Source organism: Sorex araneus, chromosome 3, assembly GCF_027595985.1.
Source record: "Sorex araneus isolate mSorAra2 chromosome 3, mSorAra2.pri, whole genome shotgun sequence".
NCBI lineage: Eukaryota > Metazoa > Chordata > Mammalia > Eulipotyphla > Soricidae > Sorex > Sorex araneus.
The window spans coordinates 209,128,624-209,153,581 of NC_073304.1; the positions used below are offsets into that span (position 1 = coordinate 209,128,624).

The window sequence follows — 24,958 nt, forward strand, 5'->3', positions numbered from 1 at the left end:
AATCAGAATATACTGAATATATAAGAATATATTGAATATATAAGAGCAAAGAAGAAAAGCAGTGAAGAAAAAGGAAAAACAACAGGAGGAAACAAAAAAAGGAAAAAATTAAGCACAATAAAACAATTTTAATAGGCAAAGAAAGAAAATTAAAACCCAGATCATCATCTGATTTAAGTAAATTTTATAAAAATAAGGAAAAAATTAAATTAAAAAAAGGGGGCTGGAGCGATAGCAGAGCAGGTAGGGTGTTTGCCTTGCATGCGGCTGACCCAGGTTCGATTCCCAGCATCCCATATGGTCCCCCAGCACCGCCAGGAGTAATTCCTGAGTGCAGACCCAGGAGCATCCCCTGTGCATCTCTGGGTGTGACCAAAAAAAATCAATAATTAAAAAAAATGCTTTTCTTTTTTTTTCTAATTTATTTATTTTATTGAATCACCATGTGGAAAGTTACAAAGTTCTCAGGCTTATGTCTCAGTTATACAATACTCAAACACCCATCCCTTCACCAGTGCCCATATTCCACCACCAAAATCCCCAGTATACCTCCCAATCCCGCCCCCCATCCCCCATCCCCGCCTGCGTAACTGATAAATTTCACTTCATTTTCTCTTTACCTTGATTATATTCCATATTTCAACACAAAACTCACTATTGTTGGAGTTTCCCCCCAAGAAAGACAGCCCTACTGCCAAGGAAGCATTTGATAATTAGTTTTCCATTGCTGAGAATGGAGAGATATGAAGTCCCACTGTTTCAAGTACATAAATTTTTTTTTCCTCCTTCCCGTGCCACCAAGTTCATGCCTGCTTAATAAATAGTCCTCATACTATGGCTGACGTCATGCCGCCTGACGAGAAAAAAGGATATTTCCCGTCGTTGGCCAGCGTGGGGCTATGGCTTAGTTTACAGTCTAGAGACATGGCTGCAAGCAGTTTCTGGAACCAAAAGTAGTCTAGCTGGCCTCTGGATTCTGGTTGATCAGCAGCAATGTGGCCACACAAAAGTGTGGCCACCCAGTCGAATCTCAGCGGAGCATGCAGTGGTATCGGCCCGAGATTTCCCAAGCATCCCGCTGTTCCAAGTACATAATTAATTTTTTTTCCCTTCCCATTCCCACGCTTCTAGTTTGTGCCTGCTTAATAGACCTCATAACATGGTGGTCGCCACACTGCATTTCTCCCCGAAAAGGGAAAAGAACCGAGAAAGGAGGATATTTCCTCTCCTCGGCTGGCGTGGGGCTATGGCTTAGTTCACAGTCTAGAGAAATGGCTGCTACTTTGATTACCTTCAATATTTCAACAAAAACTCAGTATTATTGTTTGGAGTTTCCCCCCACAGTCAGACCTGCTAAAAAGGAACTGTTTCACGTTGCTGACAATTAAGAGATATTAGGTTTTGGATTTTTGTATGAAGTCCAGGGAAAATTCTGCCAGACATTGCATCACTGCAAGCTTTTACTTCCCTTTTGTGGTGCTCATATGATGGAGAAGCCTGGAGAGAGAAACCCTTCCCCGCTGGCGCCGCATGGGGCAGTGGCTCAGTTCACAGTCTGGAGGCATTTCTGCGAGCTGCTCGTGTCCAAAGTAGTTCAGTTGCCTCCGGGATCATGCTCATGCAGCAGCAGAAAAGACCATACCCACGTGGCACTGTGCTTAAATATCGGCAAAGGGCAGGTCCGGCAATCTTGCCCCCTGGGATCTCCAGGGCGTCCCGCTGGTACCTGCATTCTGTGTTCTAAAAACCGGCAATCGCCACGCTGTGCCCTAGAAGGAAGGGCTGAGAGAGACAAATCCTGCCACGCTGGCGCCGCATGGGGCAGTGGCTCAGTTCACAGTCTGGAGGCATTTCTGCGAGCTGCTCATGTCCAAAGTAGTTCAGTTGCCTCTGGGATTGTGCTCGTGCAGCAGCGGAAAAGCAAGAAATGCCTTTTTTAAAAGTTTTTTTACTAGTATATATGCTTTGGATAACTGATCGTTGAATTGCATTACATATAATCATTAGATTTATGGCTAACTTGCTGTTAAATAACAATGAAATTTTAAAATTTTTATCTATTATTTATTTATGTGATGCTGGAAATAAAAATCAGGGCCATACACATGCAAGCATACTTTTATCACTAAAAGTATGCAAGCATACTTTTATCACTTTTAAAACACCCATTTTTGTGTGTTTTAAATGCATTTCCTATTATTCCCACTGGATACAAAGTATATAGGAAAATAAATATACATAAAACACTTATGAAAACATGTCTTCTCAAACATCGTATAAAATTTCATCATGTAAATGCACAATAGCCTGATATATTTCTGAAATATTATTTAAACTCAAAATTAGGGGCCAGAAATAGTAGAGGGAACAGTGCACTTGCCTTGCACACAGCCATCCCAGGTTTGATTTTTGACACCCCATATGGTCCTTTCAGGACCCTCAGGAGTGATCTCTGAGCTCAGAGCCAGGAGTGAGTCCTGAGCACCATTAGGTGTGGCCCCCAAACAAACAAAATAAGAACAAAAAATGGCAATTTTATTTTAAAAACTGAATTTGGAGCCTATAAATAAGTTTAAGTATACATTTAACTAGCACACTCCAAAAACATAACAATTGCTAATATTTGTAAGTGACTTTAAAATCCCATTTGAGTAATAATTTTAAAATCCTATTGGAGTAGCACTGCACTGTAGTACTGTTCTCCCATTGTTCATCGATTTGCCCAAGCAGGCACCAGTAATATCTCCATTGTGAGACTTGATGTTACTGTTTTTGGCATATCCAATACTCCACAAGTAGCTTGCCAGGCTCTGCCATGCAGAGTAGCTTGCCGGGCTCTCTGAGAAAGACAGAGGAATCAAACCTGGGTCGGCCACATACAAGGCAAATGCCCTACTCGCTGTGCTATCACTCCAGACCCCCATTGGAGTAAAATACAGAAAAGATGAAGTAACATGAACAAAGAGCTACGTGTGGCTCCTGTTTGTTCAGTAAAATGAACGAGCTCATTTGGAAAGATTTAACAATGTTTTATATGGTCTAGGCTCACACCTTTATTGGGGTACAGTGGGGAAGAGGTTTGGGCCACACCAAACTTGGCAGCACTCCGGGTTATGTGGTGCTGGGGATCGAACTGGAACTGGGATGTGCCACATGCAAGACAAGTTGCCTAAAACTTGCATTATTTTTCTGACCCCTGTGCTCAAATATTATTACAGAGTTAGGTTGCATCTTTTTTTTTGCTTTTTGCTTTTTGGGTCACACCTGGCGATGCACAGGGGTCACAGAGTGCAGTGATGCTCTGTATTCAGGAACCACCCCTGGCGGTGCTTAGGGGACTATATGGGATGCTGGGAATCGAACCCGGGTTGGTCATGTGCAAGGCAAACGCCCTACCCCCTGGGCTATCGCTCTAGCCCCAAGAGTTAGGTTGCATTTAAATTAACAACTTAGATGTTTATGTATGTTAATTTATTATGCTAAACATTGCCTTGAGAACTAAGTCATTTACTCAAGGTTAAGGTCAGATGATAACAAACAAGAGAAAGAATCTTTTGGCTACAGACAAAAAGAATATAAAAGCTAGGGTAGAGAAGCATAAACATTATGGAGGTTATTTTAGAAAGAAAAAGTTGGGAATGCATCAGTGAAAATCACACAGGAAGTTTCAAAAAAACTTAAATTTTCTAATTCTCAAGTTGTGAATTCTAATTGATTCATGGGTTTCATTTTGTTATTATGCATCATAATTTGATGCATATTTTAATTTTCTTTTGCATCTCTTAGCTACTATAAAAGAAAAGAAATTTTCTCTCTTCCCCAAATAAAAAGTAAGCTCATGGTGTTTCACCCTGATAATATGCTAAACTAGTTAAATGATATTTTGGTTCTGTTTCCAAAGTAGTACTGGAAATAAGGATTAAAAAGAGAGAAATTAAAAAAATCTAAATGGAAAACAAAACAGTAAACAATAAGTAAACTATCATTGTAAGCAAATCGATGAACAACCAGACTACAGTGATACAGTGATCACTGTAAAATTCTGGTGGTCTAGATCAGTGTTTCTGAATCTTTTCCTACCTCCTTCTGACCTTGCTTCCGACCTGTCATCCCCCTCCCCATTGCCCCCACTCTACTCCTTCTTCCAGTTGCCCCTTAATCTTATTAATGTGATTTTCACGCACGGCTACCTTGGCCAATCCTGGGGACCCCAGTTGAGAAACACTGGTCAAGAGACCATGAGGGACACGCAGAGTAATCTCTGAGCAGAATAAGTCAAACAAATCAGATTTTAACTGGAACTTAATGACTACAGTGGAACTGATTTATATTTCCAAGCTTGGAGACTATCTAGGAGGAAGGGGAAAGGGAAAATAAAGAAAGCTGATTGTACACTTTTATTCAAAGGACATCAAGAAAGCCTGACTTAGAGCTGGGCAGTAAATATTGAATATATTTGCCGGGTGTGGGGAGGGTGTTGGATTATGCCTGGTGGTATTCAGGAGCTACTCCCAGTGCTGGGGGTCACTTTCAGGGACCACACAGCACGGAGGATTGAAGCTGGGCCTCCTGTATATAAAGCAGGAACTCCATCCAGCCCTGTAAGCTGTCTTCCTGGCTTACTGCATAGAGTCTCAGAATGAATAGTTCCTTTCAGGATGTTTCCTTAAAAAGGAAAATTCTACAAAGATGATTTTAAGTCAGCCTGGCAACTCAAATGGAGAACATGAGAGAGAAGGGGTAAGAGGATGAGAGAGAGATTTATCTATGCATTTTATAGAATAAATAAATCTCTATGTCTTATAGAAACCATCTTTGGCGGTCAATGTAGGAAAAACACTACAGAAAAAGAGAGGCAGGCTGTAGCTTTGAGGTGAACCTTCCACACTTTCCACATTTCAGGCAGCAGAGGGAAAAGCTCTCTGGGAAGGCTATTTAACATATATTAATGCAAACTGAAATAGCAGTTTCCAGCAGGACAAGAGTCAGAGAAGAGACAGAGAATAATGCCTTCTGACTGTGACTTCTGGTGTTTACATAGAGTTTTTCTTTATAAAAAATATTCATAGCAAGTTTCTCTTTTCCCCCTTTGCTTCCTAGAATAAGATCTTAACTGATCATGTGAATTCTGAACCTGTTTGAAAGTCAGAACCTGCAAACTAAAACAAAACTATTTTTGTAAAAGGCTGGCATTCAAAACCAGTAAATTCTGTCCCAGCTGGATTAATGCATTTGTGAAGACGCTAACTTCGGGGATATACAGAGGCCCCTTCCACACTGTGTACATTCTGACTCAGCGTTTAGTGAGCAACGATACAACAGGGCAGGCTCTGTGCCAGGAACTTTCACACGCCCAATTTCAGAGTCTGAATTCATCCAGACTGACATTTACAAAGATGCTGAAATACGAATGTATTCCTGATCACTAAGCCTGTCTCTAAAAACCGAACTGCACTGTTAATTTCAGATTATAATAACACTGCGTAGTTTTCTAAATAAAGTTACCATGTTACTCGGAACTATCTAAACAACTTGACTCTGGTTTAACTAACTAGTTATCCCTAACTACTATGGAATGTTTCTGCAAGCCTTTAGATTTCTTTCCCATACTTTGGTAAAACTGTCAACAGAAGGTCTCCATCTCTAGCAGTGATTAGTTAGTTCAAATTTAGGCAACTCTTTTTACCTTCCTAAGTCTTCATTTCTGGGACCAGAGTAATAGTACAGTGGATAGGGCGCTTGCCTGCATACCACTGACACAGATTAATCTCTGGCATCCCGTATGGTCCCCAACGACTGCCAGGAATGATCTCTTGAGTGCAGAGCCAGGAGTAAAGCCCTGAGCACTGCTGGGTATGACCCAATACCAAACAGACCAAAAAAAAAGAAAAGACTCAATTTCCTCAGTTGTAAAGTAGGGATAAGGATCATACAATATTGCCATAAAAACTAAAAGTAAATCATATTTTAAAAAATCCTCAAACGGGGATTCAAGCTAAAAGCATCTGCCCTCCTGAGTACAGAGCCAGAAGTAAGCCCTGAGTACAGCCAGGTATGGTCCAAAAACCAAAAATAAAATCACAGTATCACTGTCATCCCATTGATCATCGATTTGCTCAAGAGGGCCCAGTAATGTCTCCATTCATCCTAGCCCTGAGATTTTAGCAGCTTCTTTTTACTCATCCTTCGCAATGGTGCTGCATTAGAGGCAGAGGCTCTTCAGGGTCAGGGGAATGAGACCCATCTTTGTTACTGCATTTGGCATATGAATATGCCACGGGGAGCTTGCCAGGCTCTCCCCCGTGCGGGCAGTAAACTCTTGGTAGCTTGCCAGGTTTGCTAAGAGGGAAAACTAGGCTATCAGGTGTCTATACCGATACCAGGCTATACCGATTTGACTGCACATTTCTGGGAGCTTGGTTTTATAGTCTCTGGATGTTGGCCATTGATGGGATTACATGGTGCTGGGGGCAGTTTCTGGTTGTGACTGCCTAGCTACTGGAAAATGGGCAATCTGGGTGGAAGAGGCCCGATCCAAGCAGCCTTGAAGATCTCGGCCCGGGTACCACACACTGGGTTCCTCTGCCGGTTCCTTCGTGCATAAGGCTCATCCGTGTGGAGAGTGGCCTTGAGCATGTTAATTTTCTCGTTTTTATTTATAAAAATAAAACAAAATTGAAAAAATAAAATAAAGAACAAGTCCTGCAAGCAAGAAACCATGAGTTGGATCCTTGGTGCCACACACATGCAACAACCATGGTCTCAACAAGCCTGTTGTTTGGGTTCCTCGGAGCTACACAATAGAATGTGCAACCTCTGAAGCATAGCTGGTTGTGTGTGAGCTCTGCAGCTGGACAGCATGACCCCACAGAGAGTACTGCAATGGAGAAGATGTGTGAGCAGAGGCGAGGAGTGTGATTCGGGGGAGCATGTTTGGGAGAACTCCAGCAGCTCCCAGTGAGCAAAACACCAGAATGTACATGAGCACTACAGCTAAATAAGTGCAGTTCTTGGGCAAGCACCATGGGGCACTGCAACAACACGGTGAGAAAGAGAAGGGAAAGGGGGGGTGGGGGAGGAATACCATTACAACAATTCATCAGCACAGTGTAAGCATTAAAGTGAACCAGCGTGAATCACAGTTCCTTATTTATTATAGGGAACAGTCATACTTTATAGCATATTTAACCCCACTATTTCTCAAATGATGAATGAGTGATTGCTGGTAGAAAACTTAAAACTCACTAAAACTTCTCAATACAACAACCTAAGTTTTCTATCCTCATCATCCACTGTGCCTCTCGAACATATAAATTCTTCATTGCATTCTCAGAAAATGTACTTCAAACTGGGGCATTTTTTACTACATAAAATAATGCCATTAAACAATGCTGGGTGTGTGTGAGCATTATTTTTTACTACATAAAATAGCAAAAGCATAGCGGGTAGGGCATTTGCCTTGCATGTGGCCGACCCAGGTTCAATTCCTCCATCCCTCTCAGAGAGCCTGGCAAGCCACCGAGAGTATCCTGCCCTCACAGCAGAGCCTGGCAAGCTACCCGTGGCATATCCGACACGCCAAAAACAGTAACAAGTCTCACAATGTAGATGTTACTGATGCCTGCTCGAGCAAATCAATTAACAACGGGATGACAGTGCTACAACGCTACATAAAATGATGGTAAATCTTATTATTAATATACTAGATTTGATCAATTCAAAGGCTGTTCTGTAGCTAAAGTCAACTTTCATACAGATAGACATACTAATGGTTAGTCATCATTTGCAAAGCATGGAAGCAGGGCTTTTTCTTTCAGAGGAAGTCCATTTTCAGGATTGCTGAGCATTCTAGAACAAGGGACAAGGCTTGGTAGATAGATAAGACCAAGGCCTCTTCCAAGCGAAAGGTAAAGTAACCCACTTTACCTTTCAGGTGGATGCTAGCAGAGTAGAAGCTACGGGGATTTATTTTCTAAGCATAACTCTCTTTTCCCTTTGTCATTATTATTTCTGTCAGTCACCTTAGTTTCTTCAGGCTCTTTCTTAGGCCTGATTTATTGACTGTGGGCTTGCTGGGCATGTGGAATTATACCTGCAGAACCATTATGAAGAGTCAAGTCTGGCCAACTGAATCAGTCGTTTTGACTTGGGAGTGGCTGAGTTAATATGTTTCACTAGGAGAAAAAATGATCTAGTAGAATAAATAAGGACAGTACAAAATCATGTACTGATTTTGTACTACAAAATCTGTGATTAAATAAATAAAAAGTGTTTATGGAACAAAGAGTAAGAAATAATTAAGGCTATTTAGGTAGCTGGGGGAAATTACAGCATAGATTATGTTTGGATTTGGCTATGAGGTTTATGTGAGCGTTCATCAGATAGTAAAGTGGCAAGGTGGGTGGTAGCATTCTAGAGAGGAATGAGTGTGTGTAATTGCATACCAGACACAGTCCCTCAAACCTTAAGACTGTTACACACACTAGTAAAAGAATACTGCTAATTACAACAGAATACTGAATTTAAGATTCATCTCAATTTCAGAGATGCTGAGACAGAAGGAAAAAAAACTATCATCTATCTGCACGTACACACAGAGGTAATATAGCTCTACACATCTGTTCTATGTATGTGTGTGCATGTGTGTTTACAACATGTGTATGCTTTAATGTGTAACTTAGAATCAGCTAAATAAAATTCATCGGTCTTGAAGAAAAACTGGCTTGTACCTCCTTCCTGCGATCAAAGCAAATCTATACCAAATCTTGGATCAAGCTACATAGAAACTGACATGAAAGAAATGAACATGGCTTTGTTCTAATGAACAAAGCTTTTCACAGGGAGGGATAAAAGGAGGGCGCCCAGATGGAAGGAGAAATGTCCTCCTCGTGAAAGAGGCCCACAGTGGTGTCTGACTGTCAGGAAGGGGAGTGAGTGGGGACGCAGCTAAGCATATTAAGTCTGAGAACATACACGGAATCTAATCCATTTATAAGCTTGAGGTTTCCTGTACTGTTAGTCCTGAATACAACAGTGTTAAATTGTACTGCATTTTGAAAGTGCTTAAGCATTTCAAAAATATCAATAGTAGCTCAGTTCAATAACAGTAAGGAAAGAACCTAATAAACCTGTCTCCAATTCTATGAAATATTTTGTAGACATTTTGTGCAAATTAGAACTTTACAAACGTGAATAACCACTTAAGAAAACAGAGAATATTAAATTCAAAACATTTTTAAAAAAAAGCATTTAAAAATAAAATTGCATTCATTTTGTATTTGCAGAGTAAAGATGCACACAACTCTCCATCTTGAATATTCATATAACTTTCACATGTAAATAAATATAAGTGTTGCACATGTTCTGATTCTTTTGTCTACACTTTGCTCTACTTTGGCTATTTTCTTCTATTGAAAAGAAACAGTTTCTATTCTATTGAATAGACACAGGTATAATAAAAAAAAAATTTATAACTCCATGCTGCTCTCTAGTGGTACATCATTTTGAGTATTCACTACAGGTTTGGGTTTTTTCAAATGTGTATTTTATTTTAAAGCATTTACATTGAGGTGCTGGGATTTACAATATTGTTACTCTTAATTTTTATAGATACATCATTCCAATACTATACCCATAGCCGGAAAGCTTGCTTCCTTCCACCAGTTTCCCAAGTACTATTTCCCCCAAGGGCTATGTGCACTCAGAGAGTAATTCTATAGACAAAATTTTCAATTCTGATGACTTTGACAATTTGTGGTTCCCTTATTATATTTTTTTTAACAGCATATTTGGGATTGATCTCTCTGTTTCTCTCTCTTGCTCTCTCAGTCTCTCTCTCTCTCTCTCTCTCTCTCTCTCTCTCTCTCTCTCTCTCTCTCTCTCTTTCCCTCCCTCCCTCTCTTTTGTTTTATATTGTGGTGGTGGTAACATCCACACACATAAGTGAATAGAGCTAAACTAGAATTCCACAGAATTGCAAATCAATGGTAAACTGATAAGATAATTTTTTTAACTACATTTTTATAGGTATGCAAATTCAAAAATTAATACTATGAATAATTCTGTGCTAATGCATTTTAAGATTTACATGAAATAGAAAAATCCTACGAATGTAAAATTTAATAATTTTACGTGATGAGAATTAAGAAAAATTTAAGGGGAGACTCTGAATAGGCTTATCATAATATAAAAATATGTTTTATCCCAAAAAAGGGAATACTGGCTCTATGTTAGAAAATATTGATATTGCAAAAGTGTCTGCATTAATAAAGGATTGCAATAAAAATCTCTGTGAATATAACAAAAGCACATAACCAGATATATAGTGTTTGACAAAAAAAATCATTACTGCTAATGCATAAAATCTTTGAGAAGTATAGTAATAAACAAACCTTTAATCTAGTAGAGGACAACAATGAGTGCCTTGAGTGAGGGCCATACTCAATGCCAAATGTTGAGGAGTTGATCTTGCTTTTTAAAAAAGCTCCCTTAGGGGGCTGGAGCAATAGCACAGCGGGTAGGGTGTTTGCCTTGCACGAGGTCGACCCGGGTTCGATTCCTAGCAATCCATATGGTCCCCTAAGCACTGCCAGGAGTAATTCCTGAGTGCAGAGCCAGGAGTAACCCCTGTGCATCGCCGGGTGTGACCCAAAAAGAACAAACAAACAAACAAAAACCTAAAAAAGCTCCTTTAATGCTTCTTGTAAAACTTAAGCATTTGAGTTGCCTAAGTTGTTGCCTATTCCCGAAACTCTATACTATTCCTTCAAATCTGAATAATAATCTAACTAGGTAGAGTATTCTTGATGACAGTTTCAGCCCATTGAATGTGTGTACTATATCCCTCCATTCTCTTCTGTCTTGTAGAGTCTCATTTGATGGATCTGCTATGAATCTTACAAGTTTTCCGTTGTGTGTAATTTCCTTCTTTAATCTTGTTGCTCTCAATATTCTGCTTTTAGCTTTGGGTTTCTCTTTGTAGTACCCTTTCAAAAAGTGCCATTCTAAGAAATCCAGCAATAGAAAGCATATTGTGGGTGTGATGATCTGTTATTCAGTGATAGCAGAGATAAAGAGTCACTCAGCAACATCCTACTAATTTCTCACTTCCACTAAAAATGTTATTCATGTGAGTAAAAACTGTATTGTAATAAAATTAATTTTATAGGTACTGTGATTATTTACTGCAATATAGCAAGTATAATTTTAAAATTACCTTAGCACACAAACAGATATACATACACACTTCTCAGCTTTAAAACTAAAGTATTGCTGAAACAGCTGAAGTCTTACCAAAAAAATGTTATTTTGTTGGAGTAGTTTAGCTTAAATATGTTCTAATTTGGCTAATAATTTAAATTCAATAGTCAAAACTTTATATCATTATAACATTTCTATAAAGGTAAGGGTTTTTACAATATGCCTTATTCATTCAACAAACCTGAAAAATTTAATCAATTATTTTACTTTAGAAGATATTGATGAAATTTAAGTTTTTCCTAACAAGGAAAAAAGAATACAGTTGGATGGAAAAAGTGATTAGGTTAGGATTAGGGGTTAGGGATTAGGACCAGGGTCAGGTTAAAAGTATCAAGGGTGGCAGGGATAGGTAAGAACACAATTACTTATTTACCAAACAATTAGAATAAGAACACTGTCACTGTCACTGTCATCCCTGTTGCTTATCGATTTGCTTGAGCGGGCACCAGTAACGTCTCCATTGTGAGACTTGTTGTTACTGCTTTTGACATATCCAATATGCCACAGGTAGCTTGACAGGCTCTGCCGTGTGGGCGGGATACTCTTGGTAGCTTGCCAAGCTCTCCCAGGGGGCGAACCCGGGTCGGCTGTGTGCAAGGCAAATGCCCTACCCACTGTGCTATTGCTCCCGCCTTAGAATAAGAACAACAATTAAAAACCCAACTAAACAATAATTGGATCTGTTCTTATTCATTCTATTTAGTTAGATATTAATAGAATAGTCTATTAAATTGTTTATAGCCTATCTCTCCTCAAAAAAGACTAGTCCGGTATAAGTTCAACAAAAAAGACGTATATAGTGCAATTAGTAAAATAGCAATAACTAATGAAATGCAAGAGAAGTGAAAATGTAAATAATGTGGTTTTTTTTTTTTCTGTCACATCGGTGATGCTCTCTCTGGGTGGTGCTCAAGGACCGTATGGGATTTTGGAGATCATCAAACATAGGTGGGCAGCCTGCAAGGAAGCATCCTGTCTGCTGTACTATCTCCAGCCCCAGTATAGTATTAGTTTAACTAAAGTTTCTGGAACTAAACTGCATATTTGGACCTGAAGTTCCTAGAAAGAAACTCACTATATACATATTTCTTACGTTGAAAAAGAGAGTAATATTTTCTAATTTCTAAAATATATTTTCCTGGGTCTAGAGAGATAGTACATGGGTTAAGGTGCTTGCCTTCCATGAAGCTGACCTGGCCACGTGTGATCCCTGCCACCATATCGTCGCCCAAGCAGTCCCAGGAGGGATCCTTGAGCAGAATTAGGAGTAAGCCTTGAGCATAGCTGGGTGTGACCCAACTCCAGCCCAGCTCTACCAAACACTTCCGTCTGGTCTCAATCATCAATCTAATTTCTCATGTGGTTCTAAATGAAATTTCTCATGTGTGTAACTGTTAAGTGGTAAAGTTAACAAACTCAATAGAATTATAAACTCAATAATAAAAATGATTTAGAAATGAGTGGATTTTTTCTGGAAAACAATTTGGACGATTCTCAAAAAATTAGATATTGAATTCCCATTTGACCCAGCAATACCACTGCTGGGAATATATCCCAGAGAGGCAAAAAAGTACAATCGAAACAACATCTGCACATGTATGTTCATCGCAGCACTGTTTACAATAGCCAGAATCTGGAAAAAACCCGAATGCCCCAAAACGGATGACTGGTTGAGGAAACTTTGGTACATCTATACAATGGAATACTATGCAGCTGTTAGAAAAAAGGAAGTCAAGAATTTTGTAGTTAAGTGGATGGGCATGAAAAGTTTCATGCTGAGTGAAATGAGTCAGAAAGAGAGAGACAGACATAGAAAGACTGCACTCATCTATGGTATATAGAATATCAGAGTGGGAGACTAATACCCAAGAACTGTAGAAATAAGTACCAGGAGGTTGACCCCATGGCTTCGAGGCTGGCCTCACGTTCCGGGGAAAGGGCAACTCAGAGAAGCGATCACCAACTACATTGTAGTCGAAGGCCATGTGGGGGAAGGGAGTTGCGGGCTGAATGAGGGCTAGAGACTGAGCACAGCGGCCACTCAACACCTTTATTGCAAACCACAACAGCTAATTAGAGAGAGAGAACAGAAGGGAATGCCCTGCCACAGTGGCAGGGTGGGGTGGGGGGGAGATGGGATTGGGGAGGGTGGGAGGGACGCTGGGTTTACGGGTGGTGGAGAATGGGCACTGGTGAAGGGATGGGTTCCCGAACTTTGTATGAAGGAAGTATAAGCACAAAAGTGTATAAATCTGTAACTGTACCCTCACGGTGATTCTCTAATTAAAAATAAATAAATTATAAAAAAATAAAAAATAAAATAAAATAAAATAATGTTCAGTATGAAAAAAAAAAAGAAATGAGTGGATTTTGATTGCCAAGTTTTTATTTATTTAGTTTAATCCGCCTTTCATGCAGAAGCTGCTAGATCAGTCTTTTCCAAAGTGAGCACTATAACTGCCCCGTGGGCAGTAGCAGCTTCAGATGGAATAGGGGAGACTACACTTTCTGAGCAAAAGAAACTCACCATCTACACATTTCTTACACTGAAGAAGAGATTAATACTTTCTAATTTCTAAACCATACTTTCTTAGGGTTAGGGAGATAGTAAAGGGATCAAGGTGCTTGCTTTCCATGAAGCTGACCCCAAGCATGATCCCTGACACCACGTACGGTCCCCCAAGCAGTCAAAGGAGTAGAGGCCGAGAATGTTTGGGAATCTCTGCGTTAAATGAATTGAGCGAATTGAGCTCAACTTTAAGTGATCTAACAAGGCAAAAGCAAAGCAGGGAAAAGATGATATGCACTCAAATAAATATGTCTCTCAACTAGGTTTAGGATGAGAGTAGAATAGCATATAATTAAAAATATACAGCCTTTAGTTATAAGTCAAAATATTATTGCTATAGTATTTCTCATTTATTTCTTATTCTTTGTTAGGCTAATGCTCCTTGAGGACCTACATGTCTGTACAAGTCTGTGCCTTACACTGAGAAAGGATCACAGCCAACATATAGTCTGTACTACTGTAGCACTGTAATCTCGTTGCTCATCAATATGCTCGAGTGGGAACCAGTAAGGTCTCCATTGTGAGACTTGTTGTTACTGTTTTTGGCATATCAAATACCTCACAGGTAGCTTGCCAGGCTTTGCCGTGTGGGCAGGAAACTCTCTCGGTAGCTTGCCGGGCTCTCCAAGAGGGGCAGAGGAATCAAACTTGGGTCGGCTGCATGCAAGGCAAATGCCCTACCTGCTGTGCTTATAACTAAAAATTTACTGAAGAAGCAAGAAAAAACAAAACCATTGCTATTACAAATTGAATATTGATGTTGCTATCTATCATTTTCATTTTTACCTTATGACAGTCTCCTCCAGGAATTATTTCTTGAATATATATGAAGGGACCTTCATTCCGGTTAATTCCTCCCAGGATCTTCAGACCAAGGCCTGTTTCCTTGGTAATCGTAATCATCTGGAAGGCAGGATCCCTAAGATAAAGTAAATCAGCATGCAAAGGTTAACTTAGAGACCTGTACCTATTTTTCTTTAAATTATACATTAAATCACATTCTTGGGTCTACATAACTCAAAATATTTAGTATATACTAACAACTACATTTGAAAAGAATACCGGAAAACAAAAGCAATCAAATAGATTGTGTGCTATATTTTAAATTTTTTCTACTAATAAATAAACCATAAAGGAAATCACAGTAGCAGGGCTGATATATATTAGCATTTATGTAAGTATTACTTTCAATGGAGCCAGGAAAAAGCTCTGGTCACCAGCAGGTATGATTCATAAATAAAAACAAAACGATTGAGTGAAAAAATAATTCTTAGGGGCTGGAGCAATAGCACAGCGGGTAGGGTGTTTGCCTTACATTTGGCCAACCCGGGTTCGATTCCCAGCATCCCATATGGTCCCCTGAGCATCACCAGGGGTGATTCCTGAGTGCAAAGCCAGGAGTGACCCCTGTGCATCGCCGGGTGTGAACCGAAAAGATAGATAGATAGATAGATAAATAAATAAATAAATAAATAATTAAATAAATAAAAGATTAGAATTCATTGGGGCTGGAGCGATAGCACAGCGGGTAGGGCATTTGCCTTGCATGCAGCCGACCCGGGTTCGATTTCCAGCATCCCATAGGGTCCCCTGAGCACCGCCAGGAATGGTTCCTGAGTGTATGAGCCAAGAGTAACCCCTGTGCAACGCCAGGTGTGACCCACCAAAAAAAAGTAGAAAAAATAATTCTTACATATAATAAAAGCTTTTAGGGAAAAAAAAGCTTTCTTAGCTTCTGCCATAAAAATTCTAGCCACATCTTTAAGAAAATGTGATATTTAAAGTTAAATAATAAACGTCCAGGGATGTGACTTAAAGGGTCACCACCTGCCTTATTGGGGGTGTGGGTGAATTGCACAGAGATCAACTATATGATGATGGGTGAAGACTAGAGTTCTAGTCTTGTTGCCATGCCAACATGAGTCAAAATATAAAGTTACAGACCTGAAATTTATATTAAAATCCAGTGCTACTTCAGTTTTAAAAATTATATCACTTTTCTGCTATCAAAAATAGTTCTGCCAGTCAATGTTCATTACAAGATAAAAATTATAAGATAAAACTAGGCAGAGATCCTCCTAATTTACCTATGAGATCAAGAAAAATGTAAAACTTGGATAATATGCTCTTGTGTCCAGGTTATGGGACAAAAGGTTCTCTTGTATATTGGTGCAGCTAAGGAACGGTACACTTCATGGTATATAAATACTATATTTATATTTAATATACTTAAAATACTATATTTATCAGAGACAATTTGATCTAGCAATCTCATTTCCAAGAACCTTTCCAAAAGATAATCTGGGAGAAAAGAAAAAAGAAAAGAAAAGAAAAAAAGAGATGACTCAAGCGTAGGTTGGTTATTCATTTTATAAGTAATCATCAAACATTTCAAACAGAGGGTACGGTGCCGCCAGCAGGTCAACCTGTACCTGCAGGGTGAGTACATCAGCAGCCTGATGGTGCCTTCAAGCTTCCTAATACCCCAAAATTGCCGCTGTGCCTCTGGCCAGACTCCTACAACTTGGGACCACATTTCCTGAGAAATTAGGTGGCCAAAAGTTAGGTATGTAGGAGTGATGCTGGCAAATGACCTCTGGCTCAGCTATACGAGTCTATTTTTCAGCCTTGCTTCAGAGACCCACAAATAAATCTCGAAAGAGATCAAAAGTGGCAGTTAATCTTGGACCCGCACTAGGCTGAGCAGACCGGGGTTAACTGGACAGAGGTGCCTAGTGCCTGCCCAAACAGAGGCCCCAGCAGATGCTTGCTCCCACAATCCAAAATCGCCACCTGCCCCTGGCCAGACTCCACCATCTCACCCCAGACCTCACTGAGATGTTAACCTGTTCAAAATTTGGATGTGGGGGTTTTGTAACTGAAATTCCAGGCTTTCCTGGATTTGGGATGGGCTACCTGCCCCGACCTCGCTCTATTCCTGGAAGCACCGACAGCACCCCCACAAACCAACTCCAGCACCACCATGTGAGCTTTTCTATCAGCCTTGCTTCAGAGACCCACAAATAAATCTCAAAAGAGACCAAAGCCTCAGTTAAGCTCAGACCTGAGCATGGCTGAACAGACCAGGGTAGATCGGAGTGGGGGTGGGTTAGTCTGGTGTATGCCCAAGCAGAGGCCTAAGTAGCCACTTGCTTCCACAATCCAAAAGCACCACCATACCCCAGGCCTGACTCCACTGTCCCAGGACGTTCCTCAGCAAGATATACTCTGCTAAACATTCCGGTAGGTGGGTTTTGTGACTGTAATCTCTAGACTTTCTCGGGGTCAGATTGGGTGACATTTCCCCACCTCCCTGTACTTCTGGAAGCCTTGGGAGTTATATCCACACCCCAAAGCTGCCCCCCAGTTGAAAAGCTACTCCAGCCTTACTGTCCCGATAAAAATACTGAATGCCCTGAACTAACACAAAGACCTCTTAGTACCTGTATTGCAAACCATTATGCACAAAAATAGAGGAAAGGTGGTGGTGGGGGGGTGGGGGGTATTAGGGAATGGTGTGTGGGGGAAATGGGGGACATTGGTGGTGGGAAATATACACTGATGGAGGGGTGGGTGTTGGATCACTGTGTGACTGAAATCATGAACAGCTTTGTAATTGTCCATCTCACAGATAATTCAATAAAAAAAATGCAATGTGGAGTTTATGTCTACTTCAGTCAGCTTAATCAGTGGCTGAAAAAGTAGCAGTTTTACATTAAAAAAAACAATATATCAAACAATTCAATTGTCTATTAATTGATATTGATGGAATTAATAAGATATTGATGGAATAAACTATGATACATGCACATGATGGAACACTATGCAGTTATAACAAGGCACAGAGAAACTCTTCATAAGTTCATATGGTCACCAGGATGTTTTTAAAATGCAAGATAAAAGCAATATGTGTGTGTGTGTGTGTGTGTATAACACACAACAACTTTGTGTTAAGAAAATGCTAAAGGGCAAGGAGATATCTCAGGGATCTGGGGCATATGCATTGCATGCTCAAAGACCTGAGCTCGATCCTTGGTACTGCACGGACCCACAGCATAGTCAGGTGTGGACCTGGTAGTTCCCAGCACCACTGGAGCTGAGCAGCACTGTTTTCATGGGCCCTAGCACTGAACTGTGAAGTCAGATTGGCTGAATATTACTAGGCATGTCTCCTGGGCCTCCTGAGCCCTGTTTACGAGGATATTTTCTGTACTGGCCCCTCCCTTGCCCCCGGAAAAAATAAATGAAAACAGGCTAGTAAGTGGTTCCTACTAGCCAGAACCTTGGTGTTTCAATTATGATTTTTTTTTGACGAGCTTGATTTTTCCTGAAGTAAATACACAAAAGTCTATGCTACACCAGTGATTACACCAAGGCACAGAACTCTGTGTATGGAGCTATTTGCATCCCAATACAACTGGGCCTGGCTTGTGCACCAGGGGATGGGAGCTTTCCAGAGTTTCTAAGAAAGAGGCACAGAGTTTAAGTAGCCTCACACCCTTCACCAAGAAAAGACCTGTGAGCTGGAGCCAAAGGAAGCCTCCATGGCCGAGCTCTCTTTTGACCTTGCCCCTACTCTTCCAAGAGACTTACGAGAAAGTCTTTTAAAAGACCTGGGAGCTGGAGCCAAGGGTTGATAGATACTTATTTAATATATAACCAAGACTAGAAGAGCAGTACAGCGAACACTTGTACAGCATAACATCTGTGAAATATATATATACATATATCATGTGTATATACAAAAACATATGTACATATTCATGTTTATGTGTTTGCTTATACAAAAAGAAACACTAAAACCAACCAAGAATAGAATGATTATTACAGGAGAAATGTGGATACAGTAAAGCACAAGCTCAACTTTACTGCATATGTGTTACATGTCTGCAAAACAGCCATCAGTTCTTCCCTTTCAAATCCATATCCACATATCCCTTGGCATGCTACTTTAGTGTTGTTCCCATTAAACCACAGTATTGGGTTGGGGGGATGGGTAGAGAGATAGTACAGTGGGTAGGGTGTTTGCCTTGCATGCAGCCAATCAGAGTTTGATCCCTGGCATCCCATTTGGTCCCCCCAAGCCTGCTGAGACCTTGATTTCTGACCCTCAAATACCAAGTCAGCATGCACCTAACTTGGAGGCCCCTTGAACACCGCTGGGTGTGAACCAAAACTGAAATACACACTCACACCACATACACACACATTTTGTTTTTTAAAGCAAAGTCTTTACCGCTTTTAAATTTTTACCTTTTAAATTTGATAGAGGTAAACTTGGCTATTCGAATTGCTTCAGCTAGCAAGAAGGAAACAAAAGTTTGAAAAACACCTGTTCTGGTGACTGGGAAACCACTCAGCATGCAAAAGTCTCTTGGAAGAGTAGGGGCAAGGTCAAAAGAGAGCTCGGCCAGATCAGCACCTGAGCTATGTGAATGAGGTCACCCTACATCATCTGATGCAGAGCTGAGGAACAAGTCAGCCAACTCACAGAATCCTGAGAAGGAATGAATGATGGTTTGAGGCTCTTTGGGATGGTTTGCTACTAAGGAAAAACTAATCTTGCATTATATAATTTTATACTGAAATCATAAAGTATTTTAGGTGTTGGGCTGGAGCGACAGCACAGCAGGTAGGGCGTTTTTTGCACGCGGCCGACCCAGGTTCGATTCCTTCTTCCCTCTTGGGGAGCCTGGCAAGCTACGGAGAGGATCCCGCCCGCACGGCAGAGCCTGGCAAGCTACCCGTGGCATATTCGATATGCTAAAAACAGTAACAACAAGTCTCACAGTGGAGACATTACTGGTGCCCGCTCGAGCAAATCAATGACAAAGGGACGACAGTGCTACTACTACAGTGCATTTTAGGTGTTAAAAAGAATCAGAACACATTTGGAAAAACAATCTCTGAAAAATGAGAAAAGAGAATTGAATTCCAAATGGTTTATATGGAAAGGTAATTTCTGATCAACTTTCTCATTGCTGCTATTTTGGACCATAGTTAGCTATATAAAAATTTCAGCCAAAGGTTCATTAATATTGTATATGCTTCACATGATATTTCTTTTTTTTTTTTTTTTTTTTTTTTTGCTTTTTGGGTCACACCCAGCGATGCTCAGGGGTTACTCCTGGCTTTGCACTCAGGAATTACTCCTGGCAGTGCTCAGGGGACCATATGGGATGCCGGGGATCGAACCCGGGTCGGCCGCGTGCAAGGCAAACGCCCTACCCGCTGTGCTATCGCTCCGGCCCCCACATGATATTTTTTAACATCTTAAGTTTAAAAATTACTTTTGAAAGGGTGGCAAGCTCAAAGGGTTAGCCTGTATGACTGAAATGAGGAGACCCAAGTTCAATGTTCTATTCCTAGCACCACTATGCCCTCTCAGCCTCACACCCTCCCCAACCCTGTAACTTCTGGGCATGGCCCTGGTGGCCCCTAACACCTAGATGAGGGATCTAGCAGCACCTCATCACCCATGAATACTGCTTGGGATGCCCATTTCCCCCAACTCTCCCTAACACACACACACACAACACACACCCCAATTTTTTAAAACTTACTTTTCGAGCAGATCAGATGATATCACAGAGGCAGTTTTATTCATGGTTTCACCACAGTAGCCTTGGATTTAACAGCTGTGTAAATGAAGATCTTGATGAAGACTCCAGAAACTCTAATTTTCCTAAGATTGTAAAAGCAGAAAACAAAGTCATGTCAGTCACATTTAATTTCAACTTCATACAAAACCATTACACATACACTTGACACATAGACAATATGTGATTGTGTGTAGAGACCAGATGATATGCATATTTGGGGACGGGCTAATCTAGTCATTGCTTGATACCTGAAAAATGTAAAGATGCAAGAAGGGAAAAAGAGAGTGTGCACGCTAGGACTATGTGAATATCATTATCCACACCTCTCCCTGTAAAATCTGCATTTTTCTGGCAGAAATAGAGACTATAATTAAGTTAGGTAAGTATTAAAACTCCCATCATAAATAAGCTTACCTACATAATAAAGACTGAGAAAAAAAATCATTGTGATCATGAGGATAGGCTACTGTAGCCAGAATGTAGTAAAACAAACAATACATTGGTAAACAAAACAAAAAAATCCCCCCTGTCTTACCATCTATCTTGCGGGATCCCTGCAGAGACTCAGCTAAACTGACTCACATTACTCTGCAACGTCTGAAAAACTTTCCTAGGAGAAGAAAGAAAAGTCTAATAGCCAGTGTCTCACAGTCTCGGATCGCTCCGCTCTGAAAAACACTGGCACGGTCTGCATGGAAATTTACCACCTCTGCAAAAAAGAAATATGAAGTTTAAAAATTCAGTTTGAAAAAAAAATACTAAGATCACGGAGCACAAGCCTCTTCAAGAGAAACTGGGCTCTGAGAGCTCCCAGCGCTTTCCCTATACAAAGGAGAAATTGGAAGTAGCCGGAATAGAGGCTTAAGAGTTTAGAGCTCCGAGGCCAGATTGACCTGGTTACAACTGGTGCTTCTCTGCCTCTCCAAGTCTCAGTGACCCCAGAGGCACAGTAGGTAGATCTTGATTATCCAGATGCTTTTACAAAAGAATAAGCATGCAGAAACCTACCAACAGGTTTTAATCTACTTGTGAGCTGTCTGTTGTAAAAATCAGTCAAACCAAAAAACAGTTAATCTTTAAAAATCTGATTCTCAGTCTTAAATAACAGCTTGACTGTGACAGGTGTCTTCTTTCCCTCCAAAGAACTCACAAATAAAAGCGCCCTAAAATACAAACAGGGCAAGCTCAAAACACAAAAGAATGAGCCATCAGGTGAAAAATTTCAAAATATTTCTGGAAGACAAAAAACCAAAACCAAAACCAAAACCAAATGGCACACTAATAATAGATTAAGAAAGATTGGACCTAAAAGCTAGAAAAATATACGGTTTTTTTAAGCACAAATACAGGAAATGACTGTACGTGCATGGTGTACTGGGAGAAAAAGATCTCACCTGCTATTCCTCAAGAAGGTGAAGGGCGATCAGTAACTCAGCACACCAGGGGAACAGACTGACAGGAAAATTCTGGGTCTAGGAAATATCTACAAGGAGATGTGGGAGGTATGTATCTTGTGCGCGCGCAAGCACACACACACACGCACACACACACACACACCAGAGCTAACTAACTTCTAGGAGCCTAACAAATTCATTTTACTGTATCACTGTCATTCCGTTGCTCATTAATTTGCTCGAACAGGCACCAGTAATGTCTCCATTATGAGATTTGTTGTTACTGTTTTTGGCATATCGAATACGCCACGGGTAGCTTGCCAGGCTCTGCTATGCTGGTGGGATACTCTCGGTAGCTTGCCAGGCTCTCCGAGAGGGGCGGAAGAACTGAACCCGGGTCGGCCACGTGCAAGGTGAAAGCCCTACCCACTGTGCTATCGCTCCAGCCCAACAAATTTATTTATGTTTATTTATTTTGTTTTGTTTTGGCCCCCACCTAGGTGGTGCTCAGGCTAACTCCTGGCTCTGTGCTCAGAGATCACTCCTGGAGGGGATTGGAGGACTATATGGAGTGCTAGAGATTGAACCCAGATGAGCTGGGTACAAGACAAGTACTTTAACTACTGGACTATCTCTGCAGCCCCTATGTTTGTCTGTTTACTTTTTTATTTTTTGGCCCATACTCAGTGGCCAGTGTAGGGGGATGTAGGAGGGGCAAGAAATGCTGGTGATCAAACCTAGGCCTCCCACATGCAAACCATACCTTCCAGCACTCGGACCAATTGCCTAGGCTGCTTATTTAGACTGACCAGGGCATTCAACTCGAACTTTTAGAACCCCTACTATAGCAGAAAGTACACATAAACAGCAACAGAGACCCATCAACCAGCACCAATATCAGCAGCAAAAGTTAAAGGTCAAGTAGCTAGAAGGTTTCTCAGAATCCCTTGGGGAACGAGGTGGGGAAGGAGAGATATAGATTCAAGGCATGGGGAAAGTGAGGACTCATAGTCAAGAGCCACTACAATTGTCCACAGACTGAAATAGTCATGAAGAGAGCTTAATTCTAAAAATGTTTTCATTGCATGTTTATCACTGATTGCCTTAGCAGTGCACGGAGGGGTCTCAAACTTCAAGGGAGAAGTTTTGATGCTAAGAACAGCAATTACAATTTATTGGCACCATGTGTCCCATACTGTGCCAAGTATTTCATGTTTACTTACCTTACTTAATACCCTGGAAAATGCATTAGAACAAAATTTCAAAAAGCTGAATTCAAATAGCAAATTTTGTATTTGCTTAGGAAACTTAACTATTTCTTAATATTAAAGTAGCACATAGCAGTGTCGTCCCATTGTTCATCGATTTGCTCGAGCGGGCACGAGTAACATCTCCATTGTGAGACTTGTTGTTACTGATTTTGGCATATCAACTATGCCACGGGTAGCTTGCCAGGCTCTGTTGTGCGGGTGGAATACTCTCGGTAGCTTGCTGGGCTCTCCAAGAGGGGCGGAGGAACCGAACCTGGATCGGTCGCGTGCAAGGCAAATGTCCTAGTGCTGTGTTATCACTGCAGCCCAATATTAAGGTAGGGATAGTAATACCTACCTCAAAGGTGTGCAGTGTGGATTAAGGGGGATGTAAAAAAAAATAAGGTCTTGATTTGTATTTAATTTTTGAACTATACCCAGCAGTGCTCAGGACTGCACCTGGTGGTGCTGGAGGCCCAAATGGGGTGTCTGGGATTTCAATTGGGGGTCAGCCACACTCAAGGCAAGCACTTTGCCTCCTGTCTCTGGCCCTGAATGGTCTTTAATACAGAATCAAAGTGAATTAGATCACAACTAGTGGTTATTTGTTATAATGAGGCTTGGGGACCCTGAGTTACAAAAACTATCCAAGTCTAATGGATGCATCATTATGGAACTCTATAATGTATTCCAGCTATGTCATAATTAAGACCTTTAAAACATTTCTATTTTAAAAAGTGAAATTTAAGTGCTTGAATTATTTTATCTATCTAACATGCTGGATAATGTCCGAAGTGCTGGAGGAGAGCTAAAACTGCAAAACATATTGGAGCCGAAGAGATAGCACAGGGGGTAAGGTGCTTGCCTCGCATGTTGCTGAACCCGGTTTGAGCTCCAGAACTGACCAGAGTGATCCCTAAACAGAGAGCCAGGAGTAAGCCCTAAGCACTGCCTGGATAGCCCAACACCCACCTCTTCCTCCCACCCACAAGCCATGATCCCAGGTGCCACCGTCATGGCCACCACTGTGGCTCCAGACAAAGCCACAGTTCTAGAGGCTTTTGGAGAAGCCAGGGTGTAAGACAGGCCAAAGGAGTTACTGGTAATTTGTATATGAGGTTCTAGAGATTTTTATGTTTGGGATTTTTATGAAAACAACGCTTAGGATTTACTACTCCACAGAATCCAGAAATGCTTTGCCTAGAAATTAAAGAGTAAGATGAAGCTATTATAGAAGAAAAAAGGAAATGAAAAATAAAGTTATCTTAGTCCAAACCATCTCAGAGGAAGCATGTTGAACAGGATTCTTCTCAGTTAAGATGACACTAAAAAATGGTTTTGCATGACTGGAACTATTTGTATAGTGCAAATTCTTAAATTTTTACCACTTGAGAACCCTTTTAACCAAGAAATTTTTATGTGATGCCTCTATATATATAAATATAGGTATATAAATCACTTACCAAAAATAATCATAAAGAAATTATGTCAAACATAATTTCAAATTATGGAAACACTTTCAATTTACATGAACCCATATGGAGGCTCAATCCACACTTTAAGAAGCTAGGGTAGAATATGTGATCTTTTCTGAAAAGATGCTATGATTTAGAATAACATGGGTTTGTCTTTTTCACCTTGCCACAGGAAGCTTAGGTTTATTGGGTAACTCCCATCACAGTGCTCCCATTCCTTTGTGCTTATTTGTAACTTCTTTCCTTGTGCTCTGTTGATGATGACTTGTCAATATTGTTTTTCTTTTCTCCTTAATCCTTTGCATAGTTAATTCAGAGCAATGTCCTTTTTTGTATGGGCACAAAAAGACAGTTAATGCTATGCTTTTATAACTTGGGAATTAATGGACTCTCAGTGATATTTACCTCC

The 24,958-nt window shown here is 40.6% G+C and overlaps 1 protein-coding gene across 2 annotated transcripts in view; it reads right to left on the reverse strand.

The window, feature by feature from the left end:
• The window catches only part of STXBP4 (syntaxin binding protein 4), a 174,272-nt gene that overhangs the window by 144,382 nt on the left and 4,932 nt on the right, over window positions 1–24,958 (reverse strand). The window contains exons 1-4 of one of the 2 annotated variants that reach the window (XM_055133882.1): window positions 21,825–21,907; window positions 20,966–21,040; window positions 20,392–20,513; window positions 14,615–14,747 (exon numbers count right to left, since the gene is read on the reverse strand). In XM_055133882.1, coding sequence (XP_054989857.1) covers window positions 14,615–14,747; window positions 20,392–20,435 — 177 coding nt within the window. In that variant the 5' untranslated portion in view covers window positions 20,436–20,513; window positions 20,966–21,040; window positions 21,825–21,907. Of the gene's footprint in view, window positions 1–14,614; window positions 14,748–20,391; window positions 20,514–20,965; window positions 21,041–21,824; window positions 21,908–24,958 lie in introns of those variants that run through there. The other variant, XM_055133881.1, reaches the window with a different exon arrangement.